This window comes from Sitophilus oryzae, unplaced genomic scaffold (genome assembly GCF_002938485.1).
Source record: "Sitophilus oryzae breed Bouriz unplaced genomic scaffold, Soryzae_2.0 scaffold_1667_pilon_pilon, whole genome shotgun sequence".
Taxonomy (NCBI): Eukaryota; Metazoa; Arthropoda; class Insecta; order Coleoptera; family Curculionidae; genus Sitophilus; species Sitophilus oryzae.
The window spans coordinates 589358-605871 of NW_022146355.1; the positions used below are offsets into that span (position 1 = coordinate 589358).

Below are 16514 nucleotides of genomic sequence, written 5' to 3' on the forward strand. Positions count from 1 at the left end.
CAGGGTGTTCCAAAAAGTTGGGTAATTTCTTAACCACGATTCTACTTAAACTGCTTGACGTAAAAAGCTTATTTTTTCAAACGGATTTTTCGAAAATCAAATTCCAACGAGATGAAACTACCCCTCAAATATTACCAAGTTATATAATAATATCGCCATATTGTTTTTTCCCATGCTGACATAAATGTGAGAAAATTATATCCAGTTTGTATGTTAATGGAAACTCTTGCTTTGCTTTATCATTACCATTACAAATGATTAATTCGACGCGAACGAAATCGCTGGTACACGCTAGTCTTTGTATATATCAGTTTTTCTAATAAATAATTATTACCGATTAGATACACATATCTATCTGTTCGAAGTACTTTAAAGTATTTTTAAAGTTCGAATTTGAATTTATTTTGTCTAGTCTGTATTGTTCCTAATCATATGGGGAGCAATTTTATATACTCGTTTAAATATTAAAAAAATCTGGTGATTACGGGCTACTCTTTGGACTTTCATTTCAGCAGATTTTGGCAAAAAATAAAATGATATAAGTACTTATTTTTCCTTTTAAGAACAACTTCCTTTTCATGTTGTTAAATTAATATTAAATTAAAATATAATAATTGTTTTTGTATTAATACCTTTTTCTTAAAAAATATCTATACTACTGTGGCGGATTCATCTCTCCAAAAAAGTTCTATGTGTATTTCACCACTTGTACTGTAAGAAAATCTACAAAATTAAATAGTTGTTTTTTATAAACACCGCTGGGTTAATCCAATGGAGACCAACTTGTCAGCAGTGACATACTAATAAACAAATTTGCCTAACAAACAAAAAATGCTTAACGTTTTGGGAATTTCTGGGATACAAATAATACCTTGCTTTATCATTTTTGGCCATTTTTTTGTACCTGTAATATTTCAAAACGATGTTATTTAGTAGATCTTGATGGTTCCTCAATATCCAAAAAAGATGTTAAACATAGTATAAAGTATTTCTTAAATGTTGGTGATGCGATCTTCTAGCACACACACACATGAACACTATAGTTAAAAAAGGCATGTATGTTTTATTTCCTTCCCAAGATATCTGTGAGGTATTCAAATACCCCACACGGATAAAACTCGTTACTATTATCATTATTAAATATTTAGCAATTTGATATCTTGTTTAATAAATGAATATGGTATATCTCAGTTCAATCTTAAATAAGTGCAAATATCTTTAGTAAGTTTTATGTTTACACCTCAGAAACATTTCGTTTTTTTGCGATTTTTTTTGAAAAAAATTGGAGTTTTTTTAAATTTTTAATTAAAAAACATAATGTCTTGATTAAATTACATAAGGGAACTGTTCGATGACGGTGGCCCCTCTTTTCACTCCCAAATAGAAATTGAAAATGGTCCAGATATAATGATCTCAGAAATCGAGAGAGCTTTAAAGAACACCAAAAACGGGAAAGCAGCTGGACCGGACAACATCTACCCAGAATTGATAAAACTAATAAACGGAGACAATTTAAAGTTATTGGTAAACCTCTTCAATTCTGTATACAATACCGGAAACATACCGCAGGACTGGCTAAGGTCGACATTTATACCTATTCCTAAAAAAACTGGTGCAAAAAGATGTGATCAGTTTCTTTTAATAAGTCTGATGAGTCAAGTCCTAAAGTTGTTTTTAAAGGTTCTGCATAATCGAATCCGAAGAAAATGTGAGCTAGACATAAGTGAACAGCAAATGGGATTTCGCGAGGGACTGGGGACGAGAGAAGCCCTGTTTGCGCTATCGGTGCTTTTGCAGAAGTGCAGAGATCAACGAAAGGAGGTACACCTATGCTTCATAGACTACACGAAGGCATTCGACTGCGTCAACCACAGGGAATTGCTGAGCATCCTTGAAAGAAGAGGCCTGGATACTCAAGACCTGAAAATTATCCAAAAGCTATACGAACAACAAGTAGCTACAGTAAAACTACAGGACACTGAAACAACAGCAATACCTATCAAGTGTGGAGTTAGGCAAGGATGCGTATTGAGCCCTATGCTCTTCAATATGTACTCCGAACTAATATTTCGAAATGCGCTTGAGGGATCAGAAGACGGCATAAAAGTGAATGGCAGGCTGATTAACAACATGAGATATGCTGATGATACCGTCGTTATTGCAGACACCACTGAGGGCCTGCAAAGACTTCTTGATAGACTGTCCTCGGTGGGCGACTCAATGGGTCTCAGGATAAATACAAACAAAACAAAAGTCATGGTGATAAATAGAGATGCAAGACAGACAACGGAGGTAGTCGTAGGTGGGACACCAATAGCAAGAGTCTCAAAGTTTAGATATTTCGGCAGTTGGATTAGTGAAGACCTAAACCCAGACATTGAGATCAGAGCTCGAATTGAGATGGCTAGATCAAACTTTCTAAAATTGAGGAACCTACTGTGCGATAAACCTCTCAACATCCATATAAAAGAAAACTTCGTCAAGTGCTACGTACTTTCCACACTTCTCTACGGGATTGAGTCGTGGACACTCGAAGTAAGCGCAATAAATAAGTTGGAAGCATTTGAGATCTGGGTATATCGCAGAATGCTGAGAATACCATGGACTGACCGTGTCTCGAATGAACGAGTTCTAAATCAAATGAACAAGGACCGAGAACTCCTCGACATAATAAAAAAGAGGAAAGCAGCCTATTTGGGCCATATCATGAGACATAGCAAGTATGAATTCCTTCAGCTCATCATCGAGGGTAAAATTGATGGAAAGCGCGGACCCGGACGACGGCAATGCTCCTGGCTGAAGAACATTAGAGATTGGACAGGCCTGGATTCACATACTTTGCTGAGAAGAGCGAAAAATAGAGAGGAATTTGCCATGGTTGTTGCCGATCTTCACTGAATGGAGAAGGCACTTTAAAAAGAAGAAGAATGTCTTGATAATATGGCAACATGAGGGTTTGAGAACAACTGAATCTTTTCAGGGTTTTCTTTATTGTAAATTTAATCCATTACGTATGTTGTCATATTATTAAGAAATATGTTTTTAACTAAAACCTAAAAAAATCCAAAATGTTTTCAAAAAACTAATTATTGCAACTAATTATTATTAATTTAAGTATAAACTGTAATCTTAAATTAAACGCCTTGTATGCACTAAGTAATCTATTTACTTTACGACCATTCACCAATTTATCATTCATATTTCTTGCTAAATACTCAAGTAGGTATCTCTTCAAGAACCTCATTATTTCTACAATAATTAACAAATATGTATTATAAAGTAATTAATTTCATCGATTTTCGATTATTTATGTAATCTTCGTCCGATTATGAGGTAATTGAAGAAAGCTATACTTAATCATAATCAAAATCAAACGGCAAACAACATTTTATCTCGCCGGCAACAAGTGTTGAACTGTATAAAACACTTAAATACGTACCAGCAACAGTTGAAACGTTTCACTCGTCAATTTACTCCATTTCTCGAAACTAGTCATCAATAAAGAATTTTTTCGCTGCAAGCTTCAGCAAAAAATCGGCAAAATGGCTTCTCTCGCTAAGAAAAAAGTTAGTGTTCAAATCAACGACACCAAGTTACAGATAATGGAAATAAAGCCTAACAAAATTGAAGAAGAAATTACGGATAAAGGTAAGTTACTCAATTCTAGTTATTTTATTACCAAAATAAAAAAAAAACTATAAAAAGTGATAATTTTAAACTGCAATTTTCATCTATATACAGGGTGGTCCGAACTATATTCTATAGCATATTCTGCAGATAAAAATAAGTAAAAATTTTAGAATAAATGTATGTCCTAAAATACTTAGATTCGGAGATACAGGGTGTAGAACTTTCATTTTTATTTCAATTTTTTCCAAATAATTTCTGAAGTAACGTCAATATTTGGATAAAAATTGGTGTTTGTAGGTTTTTTGACATGATAAATTTGATTTTGATGTCAATATGACTCCTATTTGTAGGGGGCGCCACCTACATGTGTTTTAACCCTTTTGAAAACTAATAACTTTTTGTCCGTTCTTGTATAAAACTACTGAGTGAAAAAATATTCATTTCCGTGACTTTTTACGTAAAAAATGTCTCTTGGAAAAAATGGCTACGAGCTACCGTTCTCAAGATATTTAGAATGGAAATAGTCAACACATGTCATTATTAACAAAAAATAAACACGTTGAGTAGATAGTTATTTGACTGAAATAATAAATTTGGGAAATTTGCATTTTTTCAAATTAATCATAATTTTTTTATTCGATTCCAAATATCTTGAGCTCGTATTACTCATAGCAATTTTTGCCAAGAGACCTTTTTTACGTAAAAAGCGTCGTAAATGTATATTTTTTTTAGTCGGTCGTTTTATACAGGTACGGACGAAAAGTTATTACTCTTCAAACAAGTTAAAAAATATGTAGGTGTTGCCCTCTACAAGTGGGAGTCATATTGACATCAAAATCAAATTTCTCATGTCAAAAAATCCCAGACAACAATTTTCATCTAAATATTTACGTACCTTCATAAATTATTTCGAAAAAATCCAAATAAAAATGAAACTTCTGCACTCTGTATCTCCGAAATTAAGCATTTTAGGACACACATTTATTCTAAAATGTTTACTTATTTTTATCTGCAGAATATGCTGCCGAAGTTTCCGGAATACAGTTCGGACCACCCAGTATATATTTTTTTACTAAAATATATATTCTAGGCCCTACTTTTGGATGTCGCTATGTTCAAATTATCTTAATGATGGTTGGAATAACCCTAGCTATTGGCATGAGAACAAACCTCTCAGTGGCAATTGTAGCAATGACAAATAGCACTGCCAGTCCAAATCCAAATATACCGGTAAAACATTTTGAAAAAAATCTAAATTTTTATAATAAAAATGAATAATTTTCAGACCTATGACTGGAAAAACACAAGTGTAATTTTATCCTCAATATTCTGGAGTTATATCACCCTCCAAGTGGTTGCTGGTTACGTAGGAAGAACATACGGTGTTAAATATTTCCTTCTAGGAGCTTATATAGTCAACTGTATCGGTCAGTTATTGATTCCTTTAGCGGCTGAACATTTGGGATCGACTGGAGTGATATTGTGCAGAATTATACAAGGTTTTGGTCAGAGTTTTTTGTACCCATCAGGCCATGTTATACTGGGTACCTGGGTACCATTTGAAGAAAGAACAACTTTAGGAAACATAATGTGGTCAGGTAAATGAAAACCACTAATTTTTATCATAAATATATTTGGATTTCGTTGGTATTTTAGGAATATATCTTGGTTCAATATTTGGATCAGTGTCAGCTGGATACATTTGCGAAAGTTGGTTAGGTTGGCCGTTTTTGTTTTACCTAATGGGTTCGCTCGGTCTAGCGTGGTCTGTATTATGGACTATTTTTGGTCAAAGCAGCCCGGATACGCATCCCAGAATAACAAAAGAAGAGAAAAAATATATCCAGGCATCTTTAAAACAAGAAAGCAACATTGTAAAGACTTTAATGCCATGTTTTACAAGACACATACTGAAATTAGATTATTTTAGCAAATACCGGTACCATGGAAGAAGATTTTCAATTTTGTACCGATGTATGCTTTGCTGTTGTGGTACTTTAGTAACGTGTGGTGCTATAACACAATGATGGCTGAAATGCCAACATATCTATCGAAAGTAATGAAATATAGTGTGCAATCGGTGAGTGTTTTTTTTGTTTTGCCGATAAGTTTTTTTTAAACATATTAAAAAAAATTAAGATAATATTTTTAAGATTGGAATTTTGAAATACTTTAATATCCCAAATAAGTCAATTTTTAATATATTAATAATTATATAATATTAATTATTAATACTTACATACTGCCATTACTCGCTGACGAATATTTGAAACGCATCAGACGATGGTTGGCGACTCAACCACCTACGCTTTGCGGATGATATCGTTATAGTGTCAGATAGTCTGGGAGAGATCAAAGACATGCTTCAAGAACTTAACGATGCATTACACGAGATTGGACTAACAATAAATTTTGACAAGACTAAGATAATGACTAATATGGTGCCCAGCGAACACATACAAATTCACAACAACAGAATAGAATTAGTCCACAAATATGTATACTTGGGCCATGAGATCAAAATAAGCAGAGATAACCAAACCTGTGAACTGGCTAGACGAATTACCTTGGGATGGGCGGCTTACGGAAAAATGAGGGACATCTTTAGAGCAAATATCCTAATACACCTGAAAAGAAAGGTATTTAACCAATGTATCCTCCCGGTTTTGACCTATGGCGCAGAGACACTCGCTCTAACAAAAGCAACCGCAGAAAAATTGAGAGTGACACAGAAGCGGATGGAGAGATCTATGATTGGCCTGACTTTGAGAGATCGAGTAAGAAATAAAGAGATACGCCGACGTACGGGAGTGGATGACATTATCCAGCGAATCACAAAACAAAAGTGGAGATGGACTGGACACATTACTAGAATGGTAGACGGGAGATGGACCAAAAGACTTATAGAGTGGAGACCAAGAGCCGACAAGAGTAGCCAAGGCAGACCTCCCACCCGATGGACCGACAACCTGAAACGAATAACAACTAACTGGATTGCAACAGCTAAAAACCGCGAGAACTGGAGACGTTTAGAGGAGGCCTATGTTCAACTATGGACGTGAAAGGGGGCTGCGCGATGATGATGATGATGATGAGACGATGGTTACACAAGGCATTTTCTTTAATGAGCTTTACTGTGACTGAAAAGCCCGATACGTGATGTTATTTCTCTTCTGCACTCGGGACATTCAAAAATCTCATTACTTTGTTGCCTCTTTACTTTTTGGTTCTCATTGTTAACTGAGTTTACCCTTCTAAGTTTTCATGGGAAATATCCTTGTACCTTTTTGAGCTATCTACATGGTTTCTTCTTACCATCAACAAGCTCACGGTAAAGAAGAGATTTCGGTAGGCAGTTCTGTTACATCTCGCAGACATGAGCTGCACATCTTAAGCGGCATTTAGTAATCATGACCGATACGTTTCAGACATGGTGGTACCATGTGATAATTGACAGTTCTTTATAGTGTCTCTGTTGTAACTTGTTTAATGCGTTCGTGTGCCAGCGGTACGACACCCAGGTTTTGCTTCCATATAACATGGGTGTTCAAGTCATGGTTTTAGAACCAAACCAGAATGCTCTCGAGGCGCTGCTAATCCTGCGCTAAACTTCAGAGTCGATATTAGGCTTTCCTGAAATCAAACTGCCAATAGTTCTTCTGCGATTTTTATAGCAGTGTTATGATTTTCAGGGAAAGACTTTATCAAAGTCAGGAGTTTTATGGATGTTCAGCTTAAGGCCCAAAGTCTTGTATGCTCAGGTATATGTGTTCAGTATTTCTTTTAACTGCTGTAACATTTTTGCAACTACAGCGCAGTCATCAGCGTATTAAAATTATTAATAATACACTCATAACAAATGAAAAAAATGTCATAAACTTTATATTTACTAATAAGGAAAAGATGTATTTGATATTTAAAAATATTAAATATTCTAATAATTTTGAATAAGTGAATTAATATTAAAATATTTTAACCTTATTTTCAGAGTGGATTGGTTGCCTCTGTCTCGACAGCAGCCACTTTTGTGTTTGCACTACTTACAGGACCCTTGTCTGACTGGATCATCAGAAACAAATATCTATCAACAGTGACGTCACGACGTTTGTTCAACTCAATAGGTAATGCCAAAATATGTTTTCTATATATATTATAGATTAAATTTTTTTTTTCTACAAACTCTGGAAATACTTTTTTATAAAACAATATTTCAGTTTTTAATTAATGTTCAGCATTTTCAGTAATTATGCAGAAATAACTTTCTTTAAAAGTAGACATATAGTAACAAATTTCTTATAGCAACGTTTGGTCTTGCCGGATGTCTGATTTGGCTTGGATATCTGGAGCCATCTAATCCTCACATGTCTATCTTGGTTCTGGGCTTGATGGGTATGGTTAGCGCTGGAATATTAGCTGGAGGCTCCGTGAGCCATTTGGACATTTCCCCAAGATTTTCTGGAGTTCTCTTTGGACTGTTGAATGGAACATCTCAAATATTCTCGATAGCTGGACCGTTATTATGCCAATGGCTGATTACCGATCTGGTAGGTTATTCACTCAAAATATTAAAAAATAGTACAGTTCTATCCAAAATGGTTGAAGTAGTTGGCTATTCTGATTTTACCCGTTTGATTGACAAGAAAGAAATTTAAATATTTATTAGTTCTTGTCACAAGCGTCAAAACAAACTAAAAATAAATAATACGATTGTATTTTTAATATTAAATCAGTTTTACATAATGATGACACTAAACAAAACGAGATAATAAAATAACTAGATTTAATCTGAATATTTTCTAATTTAATTTTTGAATAAGCGTCTCAAAATAAATAAAAAAAATATAGGGTAGGTTACTATTTCTAATAAACTTTGAAAATAAAACGCATATTAAGGTTTCATAAACTGGTTTTATACCAAAAAAGTTTGTTAGAAGATATCTTACGTAACAATATTATAAATATAAATTTAATATATTTCTTTTTAAATTTATAAAGCAAAATGTACCTATACAGGGTGTCCCAAGCTGAGCGTGCATTAGAAGTTTCTAGAGAACCACAACATCTAGATCGGAGATTTTTTGCACATCATTGTTTGACAACGAGATCTATGAATTAAAAATATTTTCAATATGACGGCACTTCCGGAAATACCGGAAGTTGACAGCAACTTTCTTATTTTAAATGAGTACTCTCATTTTTTATTACATACTTTAATTCTCTGTAAAATTTTGTGAATTTTGATAACAAACACTCTATACCAAACATTAGTAACCGTTTTTGCGAAAAAAAAAGTTTCCAATTTTTGGAGGAACAAACTGTCAAAAAAATGTCATAAATATTTTTTTTTCAAATAGAAACCCACTTTTTTATTTCGCTAGTGAAAAGGTTTTTCAATTCTTTACTGTTTGATTATTCATGTTCCTATACCTAAAATAAACGGTTTAAAAAAAATAGAAACCAATACTTGCTTTATTTGTGAAAAATAAAATGTTAAATTTTTTATTCAGATGATTTTCGTTATATCTCCGAAATTAATTGTTGTTCCTCAGAACTACACTTATTCAAAACCCTTAGAAATATATTCAGGAAATCTGCCGAAGGGTTTCAAATAGGAATTTAATTTTGATCAATATCCAACCAAAAAAAATAATTTAAAATAACAATTTTTTGGGTTTAATCTCAAAAATTGAAATTAAAAAAAACTACTTATTTGCTTCAACTTTAATATCTATGTTATTTTAGACCGATCCGCTTAAGTGGAGAATGCTGTTTCTCGGTTCTGCCGGATTCGCCATTGTTGGAGGAGTGGTCTATGTAATATTTATAACAGCTGACCGACAACCCTGGGATGGACCGGAGACACGTCAAAGCAAAATTAGGAAAATTTCGACGGTTAGTCTCACAGGAATCTAGCATCGTTAATAAGACTAGATTAAATGTTGTTAAGTTTTGTTATTTTATTTATTGGTCTGTGATATTAGTTTTAATATATTATTATTTAATTAAACATAAAATAATTACCGATTATTATTTGCAATAAAAAAGTTTAAAAGACAGATTTCTTTGTATTTCCCCATTCTTTTCGGATTTTTGTAAATAAACAGGGTTGCCAGATGTTAATCGGTCTTTTTAAAAATTAATTTTGCCTTGACTTCCGCCTTTTAACCCTCAACTGGCGTGGTGAACTTTTGTAACGCTTATGGCGTGCTGGGGTCCGACGAACCCCAATTTTTTTTCAGTTTAAAATACATGATGAAGAGATTTTATAAAAAGCTTGTTATTTTAACACTGTAAAATATATTCAAACTTGTGAACAAACAATTTCATTAATTTTCAAGAACGGGCACAAAAATAAAGTAAAACGCATATGTTAGGAATTTTTGACAACAGAAATATAACTTGGCTAAGAAACCCATAGAAATTAAAAACATATACAGGGTGCTACAAATTCGAGGTACGAGCATTGGTATCTCGGTAACCGTAATAGATACGAACATGGTTAAATTGGGGCAAAGTTGCGCTTTGGGATGTTCACCAAGATGCCATCAAAAAAGTTTTCAAAATTTTTGGATTGCTGAGTTTCTTGGAAAAAACGGATTTTTTTAAAAATGAATTTTATTTTTTCCCGTCGTTACTTTTAAGAAAATCAAAAAACAAATTGCAGATTCTCATAGCCACTTTATGAGGGCTATCTGATAGTATTTTTAGATTTTCAAATTAGCTGATAATTTGTGAGATACAGAGGCCAACTTAATTTTTTTAAATACGGACATGCATTTTTTATTTCATATTTTGAAAGAACTCGGTCTCCTGAATACAATGATATGCCACACTTAATATTTTTTTGTTTCAGAGATTTGAACACAATTATTTATTTAAACAAATTTCAAGTCCGGCTCTGTTTTTTTTTAAATATTTAATCTATTCATCGTTACAATATCGATAAGCTTTCAAACTTAAAAAAAATATGCAATAAAATAATAAAAAATAATATACAAATGAATACATTACTTCACGTCATTTGTAAAAGTGAAATCAATACATCTCAACATTAAGAGTATAAAATGCTTTCGAAAGTATAAGAAGAAAGTTCAAAGAGCTATAAATAAAATTGAACGAAAAATAAATTCGTGCAATAGGGAGGGTTGTAACCCTTTCGTAGAACATTAGAAACTAGTTTGTAGAAGTTCATTTATTTATAATAACTACGATGAATATTATGCATATTATTAGATCGCACATTGAGATTTCAAATTCACAATAAAACAAATAAAAATAATACATATATTTAAATTGCTGACCTGGATATAATTTATTTGAATCGTCCAATTGGCTCGATTTTCCTTATTCAATGTTAATTAGCGCTGATCAATATGTATATTACAATGAATATAATCAGATTAAAGAATTAAAAAAACAGAATCGGACTTGAAATTATTTTAAATACTAATTATATAGTTTTTTGTTGTTAAGGTACCAAAAACAAAAAAAAGTATAAAGTGTGGCATATCATTGTACTCAGGAGACCGAGTTCTTTCAAAACCGAAAATAAAAAATGCTGGTCCGTATTTAAAAAACTCACTCACAAATTATTAGCTAATTTGAAAATCTAAAAATACTATCAGATAGCCCTAATAAAGTGGCTATGAAAATGTGCAATTAGTTTTTTGATTTTCTTTAAAGTAACAACAGGAAAAAATAAAATTGATTTTCAAAAAAATCAATTCCAAAAAACGTTTTTTTGTCATTTTTGTCACTTATTTAAGACTCACCCTGTATATGCAACCAAAAAATAGTGTATCTAACTTCTGTGAATGATTCTACAGAAATAAAACAAAATGCTTCTACAGGGTCCGGCAATAATGCGTCGGGCATCTGTAGCTCCTAGAATAAAAAACGATTTTGTTTAAGTGTAAACCTAAAGTATGTACAAGGATGTATTTGAGGAAAATATTTTAACTTCTATAGGGTGACTCAAAAAAATGTTGGTGGATCGGGATGATTTTTTTTTATAAATTGAATACCCAGTATATTATTACATTTTTGCCTTCCTTTCAGATCACTTTACATAATCCTATAAGATATGAATAAATATATTTCGATAGTTTCAAAGATATTAATAAATAAATAAATAATTTATATTTTTCAACCTTATACAAAAACAAATACAAGAACTGCCCTGAGATCAAAACTATATTAGGTATTTACTTTAGATGGTCTATACTTAACTTTGCTATGAATATCGTAATCTTAAATCTTACAGGATGTTCAAAATTCTACGCCAAACTTTCTAAAATATAAAATAATTTTTCTTTGTTTTTTTTTTTAAATGGAACACCCTCTATATTATTTTTTATTAGAGGGAGAATTAAAAAATGAACATTTTTTGTATTTAAAGTATTTCAAAATTATTAATGGTTTCGCAAACACACGCAGTATTATTTCATATGGCTCTCTCAACGGTAAAACACTCAAAAAAAAATTGCAGCATTGTATTAGCATTCAATATTTTTATCGATTCGACAAAACATTCGAAAACGTACCGTATGAACGGGCTGTTAGCCTATTATATACGTTCAGTAATTTTTAAATACCAGTGATTAAAGTTAGATTATTTTCCAATCCTATATTACCCTCACAGTTTCAAGAACTTCACCAATAAACATAATCACATGGCATTTTTCATCAAGTGTTTTTGTTACAACTGAAAAATATAACTGTTTGTGTATTTTAAATATTTGGCTATGTAATTAAGAAATAATTGAATACATACTTAAAATATAATCAAATTAATTTGTAATCAAACAAATTATCATACTTATCATCGGCACAATGTAGGCTGTGTTTGATTATGCAAAATATTTAAACGGGATAGCTATTCAAATTTCAGATCTTTCCAAATTTCCTGTCACTATTGAACTAACTATCCGGTGGGAAGAAACAAGAATGGGTCTCAAAAACGATAATATTATTAATGTTGAAAGAAAAAGCTTTGAGAATAAAGTGACTGGTTTCAGTAATAAAACGATACCAAACAAAGGTAAATAGTCGAATATTAAATATATTGAATTATAAAAATTGCATAATCCTTAGGCCCAAAATTTGGTTCTCGTCACATGCAATGTGTTCTGGTTATGTCCGGTCTGACTTTTGCAATAGCCATGAGGACAAATCTATCAGTTGCCATTGTAGCTATGGTTGATAATTCGACTAGTCCAAATCCAGAAGTACCAGTAAGTACTATTGTTTTTAACGTTGATACAATCCTAGTAAACTTAAGAGAATAACTACTAAATTAATAATTACTGCATGACCCTAAATAATAATTTCAAAAATACTTCAGCCTTGAAACAGGTACTTCAAAATTCTTCTCTTTATACAGGGTGAGATTTAAATAAGTGCTAATATTTTTAGGGGTAGTATATTTTGACTGCACAAACACTGCTTTTTTGGAATTTTTTATTTTTTAGTTAAAAAAAACTTAATATCTTCATAATATGGAAACATAATGTGTAATAGATTAAATTTACAAAAAAGAAAACCCCAAAAAGATCCAGTGGTTCTCAAAATTTAAGTAAAAATATATTTTTAATTTTCAAAGCAAAATATCTCGGTTATTTTGAAAAATGGTAAAGAGAAAGTATGTTTCTTTTATCGAGATCTACCAGCCCAAAAAATATTTGCACTTGTTTAAAGCTCGCCCTGTATAACAAGTTGACGATTGTTAAATTTACAGTTTTTAAGATAATCTTTCAATAAGTTCGGCAGTTTTCGAGATATAATCATAATATCTATAATAACACTGAACACTGATTATGTAAAACTTGTATTAAGACTATTTAATACTAATTTACAATTCACGTCAAATATAATCTAAAGTCGGCTCCAGAATATGCGGTTCCAGTGTTGTTGGTTATGTTGCCCTAAATGTTTTAATTTGAAATGTTTGCCAAAGTCTTCCTTCAGACAATGTGTCCACCGTTGGAGCCAACGTTTGGTTCAAACCTTTGTTATAAATATTGTAAAATTTATCATGTATAAAGATAGATTGTCTTGTACACTTTTGATGAAACAAATCAAATCAAAAAGCCACCGTAGATAGTGGTGGTTGGTATTTCTTAATTGGAGGGGAAATTTTTATTTGATTTATTGCTTAGATACTATCTGGATACTACTGGATACTTTATCATATACTCAATAACTATTTTTATTTGTCACTATAACTACTATTATCTTTTTACATTCAGCGTACAAAGCCTGTTGTTAGTAGAAATGCTTGGTATTCGATAGAAAACAAAATATTTTTAGTTAAAAAAAAATATGATCCAATTATTGAAAATCCATTTGAAGAAGGACAAAAATAAGAATATATTCCAATACCAACGCATTATCCATATATTTAATTACATTCTATTCAAATTTTATTTATGAGTTGATGATAAACATATTCATCTTTAGCCCTTTTTCAACATAACTATTAATTCTCTTTTCATTATTTTAAGATTGAGTTGTTAGAGGAGTTGAGCTTCTAACAACTGAATTTAACCTAAGCATCCTCAATAATGTTTCTATTTTTTATAGATATCGCTCTTAATTTCTCATAAATAGTTAGTAAATTAGCCTCAGTTGCAACAAATTATCGTCAAAATTGTTCTGAGTGGTTCTTATTGTAAGCAGTAAACTTTGGCATCGCAAATACTTATACAAAAACAAACAAAACAAAACATTGCGCAACAGAACACGACACTGATGTTCCCATTGCACATTGGCTGTCAAACATTTCTAAAACCCATCAGTATGGCTGTGAAATGCAATGAATACTGCATTATATGTATTGGTAAATTTATATGCAGGAATCTAGAAACTAATCTGAATGCAATGATTCTCCTTTATTTTAAATGAAGAAATATTGTTTAGTATATTTTGTATAAGTAAGTTTGTACTTTTTCCAGACATATACTTGGTCAAACACAAGCATTATACTCTCTTCATTCTTTTGGAGCTACGTATCGTTGCAACTTGTAGCTGGATATTTGGGAAGAACCTATGGTCCAAAATATTTCCTACTATCAGCATACCTTTTCAACTGTTGTGCCCATATTTTAATCCCTTTAGCAGCCGAACATTTAGGTTCAACAGGGGTGATTGTATGTAGAATATTTCAAGGCTTCGGGCAAAGCTTCCTTTACCCTTCTACTCACGTAATGTTAGGACAGTGGGCGCCATTTGAAGAAAGAAGTACTTTAGGAAATATAGCATTTTCTGGTGAGTTTACCATAAATTTTAAGTAAAATAAGGTGTAAAATAAAATATGTTTCGAAATAAAATAATAGGTGTTGGTATGGGGTCGATATTTGGATCCACTGCAACAGGTTACATAGCAGAGAGTTGGTTAGGATGGCCCTACGTCTTTTATATAATGGGATCCTTAGGCCTGGTATGGTCTATTTTCTGGATTTTGTTCGGCTATGACAGTCCAGCGAAGGATCCTAGAATAACTGAAGAGGAAAGAAAGTATATTCAGTCATCTTTAAAGCAAGAAGATGAATTGGTACGAACTATAGTTTCTGTCTTGTATTTTTATTTGTTTTTGTTACATTTTTTAGCATTTACCAGTTCCGTGGAAGAAAATATTTACTTGTGTTCAAGTCTACGCCTTACTGATATGGCATGCCAGTTCTATATGGTGTTACGGATTGATGATGACCGAAATTCCAACTTATTTGTCCAAAGCGATGAACTACAATATCAAATCTGTAAGTATAGCAATTTTAATTGTTTTTAAGTTGTTATAATAATGATTTGCATAAATACAATAACTGATCTGCTTTATCATACATTCACTTATTGTCTCAGATAATTAGTCAAGAGATTACTAATTTTTTGATAATTATCATAATAAAAATAATATTTCATAATTTTTAATCAATTTAAGAACTAAAAAATACCCTTTTATAATTTTAGAGTGGATTAGTTACTTCAATACCCACTATCTTCAGTTTAATCGGAGGTATAATTATAGGATACACATCTGACTGGCTTATTAACAACAACTACGTCAAAATTTTGACAGCTCGAAGAATATTTTCAGTGATTTGTAATATTAACATAACATTTAAGGTTATAGAGTGTTATATCAACTTTTTCCAGCAATCTTTGGTCACTCTGCCTGTCTAATATGTCTGTCCTTTTTGGATTCATCCCAAGCTCACTGGTCTGTCTTTATACTAAGTTTAAACGGTGTATTTACGTCAGCATCTATGGCAGGACCCTCGGTTGCGCATTTGGATCTGTCCCCGAGGTTCTCAGGAATAATATTTGGATTTTTGAATGGAATTGGTCAGTGTTTTTCCATCCTGAGTCCACTAGTTGCACAGTGGGTTATTACTGACCCGGTAAAATTATTTTTTTAGTTATCTTATATATTTTTGACTAATTGAGATTCATTTTAGACCGATGTTTCTATGTGGAGGATACTATTCCTGTTTTCAGCTGGATTTCTTGTTGTTGGGGGTAGTATATATTTAGTTTTCATGACAGCAACTAGGCAGGAGTGGGATGGGCCCGAAATACCACAACAGCCAAAGAACAAAAAGATTTCCGTTGTCAGTTTAACGGGAATTTAGTGACATAATTAAAGACTTTAGTAGTATTATAAGAAAATAATGTCTGTGATATATTTTTTAATAAAATTAAAAATACAAATTTATCAAGTTTGTAATTTGTTTTCCTCCATATTTAGTACCACATTTCAATCACACTACTTGGAAAATTTGACACGATGAGAATTAGGCCAGTCAATCTGGAAGTTGAGGTAGAATAAATTATTAGTAACCAACCGATCTCAACGGGAATGTGTAGATAATGATCTCCTATACAAAAAC

At 32.0% G+C, this 16514-nt stretch overlaps 2 protein-coding genes across 2 annotated transcripts; both read left to right on the plus strand.

Annotated features, from left to right (window-relative positions):
• The first annotated feature begins 3241 nt into the window (after positions 1-3241).
• LOC115880952 (putative inorganic phosphate cotransporter) lies at positions 3242-9640 on the plus strand. Its single transcript, XM_030898291.1, has 8 exons — positions 3242-3648; positions 4721-4860; positions 4916-5228; positions 5287-5504; positions 5561-5710; positions 7619-7751; positions 7930-8174; positions 9373-9640. The coding sequence occupies exons 1-8, from the start codon at positions 3543-3545 to the stop codon at positions 9541-9543; spliced, it is 1476 nt and encodes a 491-aa protein (XP_030754151.1). The 5' UTR covers positions 3242-3542; the 3' UTR covers positions 9544-9640.
• Positions 9641-12520: 2880 nt separating this feature from the next.
• Positions 12521-16298, plus strand: LOC115880943 (putative inorganic phosphate cotransporter). Its single transcript, XM_030898280.1, has 8 exons — positions 12521-12670; positions 12724-12863; positions 14583-14895; positions 14964-15181; positions 15237-15386; positions 15595-15727; positions 15781-16025; positions 16083-16298. The coding sequence occupies exons 1-8, from the start codon at positions 12577-12579 to the stop codon at positions 16254-16256; spliced, it is 1467 nt and encodes a 488-aa protein (XP_030754140.1). The 5' UTR covers positions 12521-12576; the 3' UTR covers positions 16257-16298.
• The last annotated feature ends 216 nt before the right edge of the window (positions 16299-16514 follow it).

What these genes read in the sequence shown, in the direction of transcription:
- LOC115880943 (XM_030898280.1), top strand. Translation starts at nt 12,577, where the DNA reads ATGGGTCTCAAAAACGATAATATTATTAATGTTGAAAGAAAAAGCTTT. An exon ending in AGGAAATATAGCATTTTCTG is followed by an intron (nt 14,896 to 14,963) that starts GTGAGTTTACCA and finishes ATAAAATAATAG; the next exon opens with GTGTTGGTATGGGGTCGATA. An exon ending in AGTGGGTTATTACTGACCCG is followed by an intron (nt 16,026 to 16,082) that starts GTAAAATTATTT and finishes GATTCATTTTAG; the next exon opens with ACCGATGTTTCTATGTGGAG.
- LOC115880952 (XM_030898291.1), top strand. Translation starts at nt 3,543, where the DNA reads ATGGCTTCTCTCGCTAAGAAAAAAGTTAGTGTTCAAATCAACGACACC. An exon ending in GTCCAAATCCAAATATACCG is followed by an intron (nt 4,861 to 4,915) that starts GTAAAACATTTT and finishes AATAATTTTCAG; the next exon opens with ACCTATGACTGGAAAAACAC. An exon ending in TAAAACAAGAAAGCAACATT is followed by an intron (nt 5,505 to 5,560) that starts GTAAAGACTTTA and finishes AGATTATTTTAG; the next exon opens with CAAATACCGGTACCATGGAA.